This window comes from Cynoglossus semilaevis, chromosome 8 (assembly GCF_000523025.1).
Source record: "Cynoglossus semilaevis isolate Cse_v1.0 chromosome 8, Cse_v1.0, whole genome shotgun sequence".
NCBI lineage: Eukaryota > Metazoa > Chordata > Actinopteri > Pleuronectiformes > Cynoglossidae > Cynoglossus > Cynoglossus semilaevis.
Window position 1 is genome coordinate 20,926,596 of NC_024314.1, and position 12,633 is coordinate 20,939,228.

General features: G+C 39.0%; 1 protein-coding gene across 1 annotated transcript in view; it reads left to right on the forward strand.

The window, feature by feature from the left end:
* The window catches only part of exoc4 (exocyst complex component 4), a 104,992-nt gene that overhangs the window by 16,828 nt on the left and 75,531 nt on the right, over positions 1-12,633 (forward strand). The window contains 3 exon segments of the mRNA XM_025057137.1: positions 5,966-6,066; positions 6,183-6,227; positions 6,548-6,636. Of these exon segments, the coding sequence (XP_024912905.1) occupies positions 5,966-6,066; positions 6,183-6,227; positions 6,548-6,636 (235 nt within the window).

The window sequence follows — 12,633 nt, forward strand, 5'->3', positions numbered from 1 at the left end:
AGACACAAGTAATGAAAGTTGAGTCAGTGACACTATTTGCTGATGACGTCATGGATATTTCTTCATTCATTAAATAAATCTCAGGGGGGAGAAATACTTAGGCTTCTCACTGTGAAGTGTTCCTGTTGTTGGCATCAAAACCTTGTGATCAGTGACAGGACGACGTCAAGCTTTGAACGTTGTAATGATCAGTCAGGTTGACTCATCTTTGGGTCCATCGTGTGGAAGTTGGCAGAGTCCAACCACTTTACCGTTTTCCATTAACTTCCTGCGGAATCTGTGTGATGCATTTTTGAGCATCTCTATGAAGGTAGGTTTTTATCCAGAATTTCCCTGTTCTCCACAGTAACTGTAACTGCAACTGTAAGAAAATCCACACTTTTTTCACGTCATTAAGGTGATAGAATGGTGTTAGAAAGTAATGGGGTTACACTTATCAACAGTTCGTAAAGCTGTCCATGGAATCTTCATTAGGTTATACACCTAGAGTATATGTATGTATATGTATCTAGGGCTGTTGTTTCATATATATTTGGCATCAGGTGTCGTCGGCTACTGACGTCCAACGACCTTTGACCTTGTCTGCTGCTCAGTTCGAGGTGTGTGAGTTTGTTAATTAGCTCGCCATTTGCGCATTCTGCGAGGATTCGTGGCTGGGTGACTGTTTGTCATGCCCGTTGTCTGCTCTCAGTATGTGACCGGGTTGCAAATCACACTTTTAATGAGTGGCTTCCTCTTTCCAGACAACAAACTATGAGCCTGCATTCAAAAACCATTGATGGATGCCCCGCCCCCCCACCTCCACCCACCTTCTCTCTGAACTTATTAAAGATCAAATATTTCAACAACAGAAAGTTTTAAAGTTTAATTTTTTTTCTTTGGAAAACTTCAACTACCTAACAGTCCGAGGTTGCTCTTTTCGAAGGGGAATTTGAAATCAAATCTGGACTGCAGGCAGGCCAGTCAAACACAAAATTACACTAAATTACGATGACAAAATGTTTTGATGCATTAGTCAAGTAATAAAAATGTGGAAAATAATCCAGAAGCCAATCATTGAAAATGTGTTTCGTGTTTGAATCCAGGATCGGGAATACTCCCACACATAATTGTCAATAACTAGAAAATTCCCAGCTCGACGGGTTTGATTTTGTTTTGCTTTTTAATTAATTTTAATTCAATTTAAAACTTTTAATTGTTATGATGAGCTTCTGAGCTCCAATTTAAAAATGAACAAACCCTGCTACGTTTGATCACACTACTGCAGTCGATGTACACAAAACAGGGAGGCTGTTGTTGTTGTCTTAAACACTTAACAACGCTCCATCAGTGCATCAGCCAAGTGAAAAATGAGGTGAACTGAACTGCCTGGGAGCTACAACAACCATTACTACATTTTAATCAGTGCGTCAGATTATTTCGACCCTCAGAAGCGCCGTCATATTTACATATTGCGGAGTGTCCGCCATTTCCACGGTATTGAAGACNCCACCACAAAATTAATCAATTCTATTGAGTGTTTTTTTGCTTTGCTTTCAAAATTATACTACTGTACTTTCTATATTCAGTATTCTTCTACTTTTTCTACTTCTTCTTTGACGTCTTCAACTTATACTTTGACGTCTTCAACTTCTACTACGTCCTCGACTTCTCTTAAGTCCTTGACTTCTACATTTTTATATCTTTTTTCTCTTCTTCTTTGTCATCCTCTACCTCTTCTTCCACTTATTCAGCGTCTTCTTAGATCTTCTAAAGCTGATCACACAAAACCGTAAACGTGGCATGTTTTTAGTACACTCTCTTTAGGTTTGTTTCCTTTATTTTGTCGTGTGCTGCCACGTTAAATTAATGCTGTGGTTACTGCCCTTGCATGTACTTTGACATTTTGACAGTGAATCGTGTGTTTGTGCAGAACTGTTTCCATAGAAACACACTTCTTTCATCCATCGCTCTGTTTGAGACACAAAGAAACCATACGAATGTTGGGGACACAGCAAGGACACAGAGAAAAAATAAAATGAATTTCTGTAAGAAATCGCAGACACATTTTCTTTTTTTCTTTGTCAACAAGATAGCCTTCAGAAGATTGACTTGATGTGGCCCATCCCAGGTGGAAGCCCCCACTGGTTAGCAATAGTTCAGCGTCGCGGGAACAGTTGTGTCTGAAACTCGGTCCAAACTTGTGAAGGTTATTGAAAATTTCTCCCAACGTGATCAATGCAGATCGTCGGAACAAACCTTTCTTGACAGCCAAGGACACACTGGGTTTTGACTTCAAACCAGCAGGAAAGAGATATCCGTCAATACACGCTGTGACAAGACACAAGCCGGGGGATTTAGAAGGAAAACAGTCCGTCGCAATAAGCCCAGTAAAAGCAGAAATGTGTGGAGATTATTCGCTGGACAGCTTTTAAGGTGAAGTAAACACTAAGGAGGAAAGAGAAAATCAAGTGATGTGAAGTTATTTAAATGTCTTCAATTTCCCCAACTGATGACTCTTAATTTACCCGGTGACAAGTGCTCACCTGCACAACTCTGAGCGATGCTCTGCTAATTGCTCTGATTCCCTAATAATGGACGGGAATGGAAGACGAGTGTACACTTTGTGCGAGTACAAAGGCTAACCCCATAGTGCTTTGTTAGGAGGAAATAAACGATAATGAATTACACGGGCACAACTTCCTCAGAGCTTTTTAATGGAACTTTGCACTCGGCTCCGGTGCACTCACTGATTTAACTTTGGGACAAGACCAAAGTCGTTGGAGTGTGGAACGAGGCTGGTCGGTTGTTAGAATTACATTTAGCAGTTATGGCGGAAATGATTGTCTCTGTCAGGGCAGGCCTTGAGGGAGATGTGTTTTATATTTGTGTTCGCTTACACACATAAACAAACAGACAGACAGGTGCACACACACACATTCAAGTTAATGTAAACTCTGTTGCCAGGTCTTTCTCTAACTGGTTTCTCAGATTTTTTTTCATTAATCCTGATTATTGTTTGCTCCTTCATCAACTCATTCTGTATCATCATCTGATTAATCACAGGGTTGCTGATAATTAGTCATGATTAATCACAATTTATAAACATATATAAATATTTCTAATTATAACAAAATATTTTTTAATGCAATTTGTGTATGAACTGTGTCTCCAGTCGTGAAGAGCAACTAATTTGCATTTGCCAGAATAGTGATATTTTTTGTTAAGAAATGTAATCAAGGTGAATTATACTCTATTACATCTTATCAAATCGTATCAAATCGTAAAATAATTAAAGACATAAAGAACATCTCCCAGTATTTTCATCCTGCTCGTCCATGTGACACCACGATACAAAAAAAAAAATCATGCATTCTGTGCCTAAACAGAATAAATTGTTAATGGATTTTGCTGCTATATTTGGAATAACCAGTGCTTGGCAACTGGGCTGTGCGTTGTGTGTCAGACTAAGGCTCAAATGTCATTGTCGTTGGAGACTGTGGTTGGGTTCTAGCTTTAGGCCTTTAATGGCCTTACTGAGATTAGGAGATGATGTTAAATCTCTACAGAGCTCATAATAAAACTTTTTGATATCTTTTTCAAAACTTAATCTTGTTATGTGTAGTGTTTGATACGAAGCATGCTCATTCATAATATTTGCCCTTTATAGAAAGCGACAGAGAAAAATAATATTTTTCAACATCTGTGGAAGTTATAGTTTTTTTTTTTTTTGGTAATTAGTTTGCCCAGCGCACAATGAGATTGCGATGCACTTCGTCAACGTCGCCCAGTCTTATTGTAATGAGCAAATGAAAGGGAAAGCTCTGTTTGCTTTGGCTTTTGCAGCAACTGTGTGAACACATTCGGTGCCAGGATGTTGTTTAATTAGTTCGATGAAGGACATCGTTTGGAAAATTTGAGATGAAGGAGTAGAACTTCTCTTTTGTCTCTGTGGTTATGCAACAACACAGTGGAATCCTCCACGACAACTTCTGACACAACCATCTGGTCAAGATAAACAAAACAAATAAAGGAAACATGATATCAATAGTTATTTATTAAATTATTTTTATATTTTTTAAAAATCCCCTTTTTCTTGACTCTTCTGTGTCGACTTTTTAAGCATTCCTGTGTCGTGTTGAGTCTCTACCTGTAATCCTGTGCTCTTTCTTCTCCCCACGTCTCTTATCTCCCTCCTGTTCTTATTTCCTCTCTCCGTGCTACATTGCGCCTCCTGTCCTTCAATCTTTCTTACTGTCCAGTTAATTGCCTCCAAAGTTCACTCTTTCTCAAGGCTAATGCAATTTCAGTGGGGTCGAAGACCCTTCATCAACCTGATGCTGGCATTTCATTAAGTCTACTTGGACGTTAACGTGCAAGCAAGTGGGGGGTTTGGCTCCATCAGCTCATCATTAGTAATTAATACACTGATAGGATTAGCTGCCTCGCAGGGCTGGTGGCAAGTGGAAGCCCTGGTGTTGCTGTCTGTGGAAGGCGTGTTATGCGCCCCCCCCCCCCACTTCTCCCGTCAGCTAGATGAAAAGCGTGAAAACAGCTAATTATACATGTGTTGTACATTTTATCATCTGGCTTAACTTTTTTAATTCACTGATTTTTTTTTTTTTTTTACATCGACGTTAGAACCACTTCAATCCAGGTCAGGAAATAAAAACACAGTTTGTCAATTTGATCAAAACAAAATCCTAGAAAGGTGAGAATTAGCCAAATACAGGGCAGTGACGTCCCTCTAGTTTTTTTTTTGCGTCTTGGTAAGGATCACTCCATCTTCTTCATCTTGTCATTCTTTGTATCTGAATATAATCTTATAAACATTATATTATCTTTTGAATATTTTCACTATATATTTTTAATATATTGACGCGTCTGTTTGCTAATATGTATACACGTGGATTGAATTTATTTTTTTGCTTACATGTCACAACTTTCCCATGCACGACGGGGAAAGACAGGGGGCGCCTCTCTTCGGCGTTAATTACATCATTATGGTGGGGATGGATCTCCATCTGCTCTACCATTACTTCTGCCCCGTTTTGGGCTGTCCCACACTGTGCGCTCCAGAATTAGACACACATGGGCTAAATGACTCTGCTAAATTATGAAGCCATTAGGTATGGGAGGCTATTTTAGAACACGTGTATTCACACAAAGAGGAGACCGAGACGGGGAGCGAGGGGAAAGGATGAGCCGAGGTTGACGGTGCAAGAGGGAATGAAAATAGAAATGTGAGAAATGAGAGCGGAGACACTGAGAGATTTTGAAAAATGGGAGCCAGTCAAGGCGGCAGAGGGAACGTGCAGATACGATGATAGAAAAGAGGAAGTTAACTTTCTCTATCTGGCCAATAGTTCCAATGTGCTTGTCTGCAGCTATTGTTGGAAGTTGATAAGATTTTTATGAAGCCTGATAAGACTTTGATGGATTTCACCATGGATCACGCAGACAGATCAAGAAAAGGGAGCACACAAAATTTTCAGCGGTGGTCATCAAAAGCAAAAGCCCGTCATGTCAGCAGGGTTTTTCAATCTACACAGCTCTGATTTTCTTTTCTTTGTTTGTTTGCTTTCCAAAATTGGCTTTGTAGATGAAATATGGCCATAAATATTAATACAGTGATACTCGCAGGCACATTGGATAGAATAAACACTAGGCATGTGTGCAGCTGGATCACTGTGTGTGAGGCAGTTGAAGCAGCAGTTTCTCCATTATAATTATTTTAAATTAATTAACAAATCAGTGAGTAATTTGGAGACAAAATCGTCTCTATTAACGATCAGGAATCAGGAAAAAAAAGACTTTTAACATTCACATGTTTAATGGTCTAAATGTTCAAACTGCAGACAAATAAGTTTTTGTTTATTTTTTATACTATGCTTTTTGGTTTCCAATTTATGCACAATACTAAAAAAGTCTAAAATATACGTATTTCTGCCTTTTAACATTTAAATCATCGCTCTGTGTCGTTTAGGTCTTGCTGATGGAGTATCTTGATGTGAAGAACAGTCGACGCTCCACGGAGCCTTCAGCCCAACTCTCCTACGCCAGCACCGGGAGTGAATTTGCTGCTTTAAAAGCATGAGCAACAAAACCTACACCACATCTTACCACCCACAGTTCAACCATTCATGATTTACTTCCTACAGTATCTCGGGTTGAAAGCCACTGGCTGATAAGCTGTACAAACATACTGCCCAAGCTGCTCCTCTCCCACCGCGACAGACGGCTCTGCAGCACCTGTCTATTTTTAAGACATCGATTTGACAAAAATTTGAGGACAAATTTCAGTCTGAATGTAGAATCTCTCTCTCTGGAGTGCTCTTACCGGAGCAGCTGTGACACCAACATGTCTCCTCATGAGGATCAATTATCAAAATTATTATTAATTCTGGTCCTGATAACCCTGTGGCCTATGTAAGTTTAAAGTCAGAAAAAGAAGAACTTTATCTCAGAAAAGTTTGGTGTTCATTTTTCATTCCCAAGGTCGTCGTTCCTTGTTGTCAACTGCACTTTGCCGTGTTGTCACTTGTTAAATCTTATGTTGCTTATATAGGTTTGAGTCATCTTCCCATGCCATCAGTATGAGTGCCTACTTGAGGGAGCAGAGACGAGAACTCTACAGCAAGAGTGGAGAATTACAAGGTGAGGAGAGGGGGATGAAACATGGAGAAGAAGGGAAAGAATGATGACAGGCTGTGATGGGGATAATGGTGTATATGTAGTTATATATGCATATGTATAAAAACATATATATATAAGAATATTTAGAAATATATCTATATATTTAAGCATGTATATGTATATATGTATTTACGTGTTTATATATATATATACATATATTACAACATGATGTGTGTGTATATGTATGTTTACATTTCAATTTGAACTATTAGTTTATTAGTTAGGAGTCTACACTGTTTTCTTGTTATTGTTTTAGGTTGTACTCTACTGATGTTTTTAAACCCGCAGTAGAGTTGATTGAACATAACTATGGTTACTTGCTTTCTCTGGTAACAAGTTACACTGAGGATGCAGTAGTTACACTATCTGGTAACTAATCACTATGCTGTGATTGCTAGTAATTCATTACCATTGTTGTGTAATGTGCCCATCTTTGATGACTGGTCACTAGACAGAATAGGTATCAACAGAAAAGAGAGCCACGGTAAAGTCGTGTATCAGAATGTCAGGGTTGAACTAATCTGAAAGATATAAAAAGGTGTAGAGTTTCAATACCAGAAAGACAGCTGTGTTTGGTAATGAGTTGATAAGATTGAGGTGGATATAAGTGGAAGGCTCATCCACACAGTACTCGAGTATCAGAGAAGACTCGGATTACTGGACCGAGACACTGGAAGGACGAGTCAAAGACTGAAAAGTCAAAGATATCACAGGATTGTGAAGAGAGTAACAGGCGAGAGCAGGGTGACTTTGCTGAATCCTTCATGAGGTCAGAGGCCTTGAACACCTCTCATTCACATCTACACACACACACACACAATATGACACAGTGATGGAGCTACACAGCCAGACCCTAGAGAGTCTGACTGTTCTGCTGCTGCTACTTCCTCTGTGTCTCTCACTGACACTGTGTGTCTCTCGTCTGTGACCTTGAGGTTTCAATCAGCAGTGCCTGACGGAGCTGCTCGTCTGGGGCTGTTGCTTTTCTCACACAGCAGGCTTTTGTTGACATTGTCTCGATGAAATAAAAGTGGAAGAGTTTTCTTATTCTATATGAAAATCACCCACCGACAATTTCTTTGTAATTACTGCTGCAAACTTTTTGTGCACATCATGTTCCAGAAACTTTTTCTTGAAATTAAAAAAAAAGCCCCCATGATATGTCTTTTAGTAATTCAAGTGAACCTTTTATAAGTGAGGGAGTGGATGGAGACAACATTTTGGTTTTGTGTTTCTGCATTTTTGCAAATTTCTACCTATCACACACCCCCTAGGTTTTATTCCCCCTAGGTTAGCTAGTACCTGGTTTGGTAATTTAAGTCAAGAATGAAAGAAGCATTTACCATTCCTTTAGTCTCGAGGCTAATTTGTGGATAGGAATGATCTGTTAATTTGGCGCCATCTTCAGTTCAGCATGGTAAAGAAACTATCAGGGTGTCGGAAACCTTGCCTTCCAGGTTTTCGAATGGGTTAGGAATTCCAAGCATGTTTGAAACATAAGACTTTGGTGGGAAATCAAAGCCAAATAATCGAACAGCCCACAGAATGTCAACTTATATGCTTACTGTACAACTTAATAAAACCTAATATGTTGTTGTTTTGTCTTCCGTAAATGCATTCAAAGTCCACTCCCACTGCCACTGCCACCTGGGCTTGATTAACCTTAGATAAAGGAAAACCCCTGAGCAGTCTTCAAATAACAGCTCAGTTTTTTTTCTTCCTCTTCTTCTTCTTCCATCTGTCAGTGGCTCAGAACGAAGAGAGGAAAAAATATGTTTTCTTTGACTGGGTGAATGCCTGGGAGCGTTCATAAGGAGATGAGATTCTTCCCGGCTTTCATTTCACCTGTCACAATGTGCAGCGAAAAACCAGGCCGAGGCTTGAATGGTTGGCGAAGAGATTGGAGTCGTAAGAAATCATTTGAAAAGTGAAATAAGTTGACTGTGATGGAGGGAGGTGAATGATGGAGGCAAGGAGGAGGAGGGAGGCAGAGGAAGGTTAAAAGTCGTTGTTTCTACCCGGAGAGTCGAGGGAAGTCATCAAGAGATGTCTGGGGGAAGAAATTAGAAGAATCTAAATTGAGGCAATGTGTAAAGGGACTTTTTTTTTGCTCCTTTTTTAAAAATTAGAAATACAGTTTAAAGGGCTGAGAGGACAGGAGTCAGAAACTAGAAACTAGAGTTGATGACTCCCCCACCAACGTTAGACTCAGTCATGTGTGTCCCTCAGTGTCAGGACTCAGAGTTTTCCCTCACAGATCAAGTCAATGTTGTTATTAACTCAAGTGCTCACCAGCTGCTGTGAAAATAAGAGTTTAATTATACACTTTAAATCCAGCCACGCACCGTTAACAAATGAATTAGAAAAGTCTGGCATTGAATAAAAAGTACAAAACAGTAACTGCTTTGAGGAAAAAAACGTGAATAAAATAGATATCTTTCAAAAGAAGAAAAGCAAATTCAAAAATAAAATAACTATAATTATTATATATAACAATTCAAAAACACGTCTCAACCTTTAATTATTTCGCAATTAAATCTGTGCATCTAAGGCTAAAGCTAAGTTTACTATTGCACAGCGTGAATGTTGCGTTTATGTCTGTCATGACGATTGTCAATCGCAATCGGTTGGCCTCGTATATGTCAGCAGAAGTGCAAAAAGAAAAATAAAAACAGCTTGCGACCTTTCACTTAGAAGACTAACTCTCTGACCACTAGATCAAGGACCACTGCTACAAAATTTACTCTTACGTTAATTTTCCACACAACTGGAACACTATTAATTATTGAATTAAACATTTTATTGTGTGCCAGGGATCATGGTATAGACATACATGTGAATATGTATATATGTATGTATATATGTATGTTTATGTATATATATATATATATATATATATATATTTAATGAAATATCTTTTCAAAATAACATGGGCTTGTATTGGCCCACGGGTCGTATGTTTGATACCCCTGCTTTAGATGATCCTGTTTTGAAGAGAGAGCAAAAGTGAAATTAGACCCTCAGTACGATTGGTGTTTGATAACAGCTATCCAATAGGAGCGTGACTACGTTGTTTGTCTCATCCTCCACACAGCGTCGCACCACATGCTCTTCTGACTTTTCACATTTGTTAGCTGTCACTTCTTGCACCTCACACCTCCCGTCTTTATACCCATCTCTGTTACAAATCTGTTTATTTAAACCTCTCTTTTCATATTCAAAGCCTCTTCAATGGCAGCATCAACGGCCAACAATGACAACAGTCCGACTGACTATGTCATGTACGCAATTCAAACACAAATAGTCTGCCACAACTTACAATGCTTTCCGGCTTGAGTTAGGTGCACGGGGGGTTGGAGGGGAGGAAGCTTATGTTGTTCTGGGGTTTCCTTGTTTATGTATAATAGCACTTTATTCCCATGAGAGGAGGAGGAGGAACAGGGAAAAGGAGGAGAAGTGCCTGCTCAGGGCAAACAGAAGTGGTGTTTCCTGTCAAGCTGATTTGTGCGGCCTGACACTGATGGGAGGGAGCAGAGGTGCAAATGGAAAAAATGTCTTGTGGGAGACATTGAGGTGGGGGTAATGATGGGTGGGATTTCAGGGCTGGGGTTAGCAGATGTTAATAGCCATGTGTAAGAAGTCTGTGTGTGTGTGTGTGTGTGTGTGTGTGCAAGCATGAATGTGTGTGTGTGTGTTGTATGTCTGTAATTGTTTGAGTACATGTGGGCCCAGTACTGTGTTTGTAATAGGTACGGGTATAATTCTGGGCCACACAGAGATTTTTTTTTTTTTAGCCACTTTTTGTAGTGAGTTTTACTTGAAATTTAAAACATTGATTAGTACAACATCAATTAGTAACTCTAATTTGAAAATCCTAACTCTTTCAACCAACTTAAAATAAGGAATCCTTTCAATATAGCTGCAACACACTCCATCAAAGAGAATTCAACATAAGAACTGTAGGTTTGGAGCTGTCTCTGGTTTAGGCCAGAACACAAGTGAAAGCAATGTTTTAAAAAAACAAAGTTGACACAGTCTTCATTTTTAGGATTATTAATTATTAAGGATTATTATTATTATTATTAACTGTAACCAGAAAAATTATATTCTTATTACAAAATCCTACTTTTTTATTTGTAATTTAAACTTTTAAAAACGTAAACATTCGTACTCTTTACACTTCAGAAAGCCCTTAAATCTTTTTTCTGCTCTTAAATCACTAACTCCCATTCACAGTCATTACATTTTTCCAATTATTGAAGCTCTTAATTTGTTGTTTACTCTTCTGGTGGAGCGGTCAATTCTTGACTTCCACTGACCCTGCAATTATGATTAATCCCATTCATAAACAAAACCTGAGAAGGAATTGAGGTTCGGCTGTGAAAAAAAAAGAAAAGAAAAACAGAGTCAATAATGATTATTGAGTCCTGACGCCTGCATTGTCAGAGATGACCACTTATCTCAGATCGATGCCACTGTCTTTATTTTTATTCCTCATTTCAAATCTTGTAGATTGATATTCTATTTGTGATTAATGTTTGCTGTCTAGCAGTGGTGTTGGTGTCATGTTGAGGTTTTTGCAAATGTGAAAAACAGCTTTTACTAGAATGAACAGCCAACCTGAAAGTCAAAGTCTCTTGGATCCTAGATATCTCTAACACTTGGGAGTTAGGATCCGATTAGATCAGTGGTTCTCAAACTGTGGTGCATGTACCACTGGTGGTACGCGAGCGCTCTCTACTGGTATAAAAATAACAACAAATCCACAATGTACAAAAAATAAAAAATGGCGCTCTCTACTGGTATAAAAATAACAAACAACAAATCCATAATGTACAAAAAATAAAAAAAATTCATGCATTTACATTTAGAAGACAGAAATAATGTTTGAAATTGACAATTTATAGAAAATCTATTGCGCATACTGTATGTTTACACTTCTGTTTTGTGTAAACAACGCAGTGATGCACTGATTCACACATTTACATTCTAACTGCATCGTAAACACGTTAATCGTGGTCCGATGTACCACCGCCAACAAAACAAACTCATACAGCTCGGTGATGTGGAAAAGTAACACATCCTGTCGGTCCTCTTTGAGCGTCCGTACGCATCATCCAAAACGCTTTTTCGTTCACGGAACACAAGGTTATGTCACATAAGTGATGTATAACATATTCCAATCCAGTGGCTTGTTGTCATGCATAACTATACATTAGAAAAAATGTCACCAGAAAGTGAAGTTCCCCCTCATGTTCCGCCGTCGTACCTGCGTGACTTGCTTTGTTTCAGTCGGGGAAACCTCAGATGCCTGTGTTACCTGACAGGTTATTACCGTGGGAAGCTTGTGTTTCTGTGTTTTTGCATGGAAGCAAATACGAGGCAGAGTTTCACATAGGGTAAAAACAGGCACAGACTACTGCAGGAAGGTGTCCTGTGGTTATTTGACTCGTGTTGTCATCTCTCTCTCTTTCGACTTGTGCAGAGACTGCAGCAAAGTTGATGATAATGGTCAAAGTGACATTAAAAGATGTGATTTGTCGCCGGCTAGGAGACACGCTCACCGCTGTGGGGTCAGTGATGGAATTACAGCAGCTCTGGTGATGAAACTAGAGTGGAACAGGGAGATAATGTGGAAAATGTGCTGCGGTTTGTGAGAATATACCACAGTGTGCGTACCTAAACACTTGCTTAAGAATAAATAGATAGAACCATTAGTTAGAGAGGCACTCCAGCTTTGGATTTGAAGATTAACTTTAAATTTGTTATAAAGGTACAGCTTTTCTCGAAAGTAGACTAATCTACAGATGGTTATCTGAGCACTACCTAGAAATGATGTTCACTTAGACTGAAGCTGGATGCCACCCTAAGTGTCTTTTCCACATAACGATGATTCCACTTAAATCCAACAAATGACCTAAATGTGAACTTTTCATGAGGAAGTTTTAACATAATTTC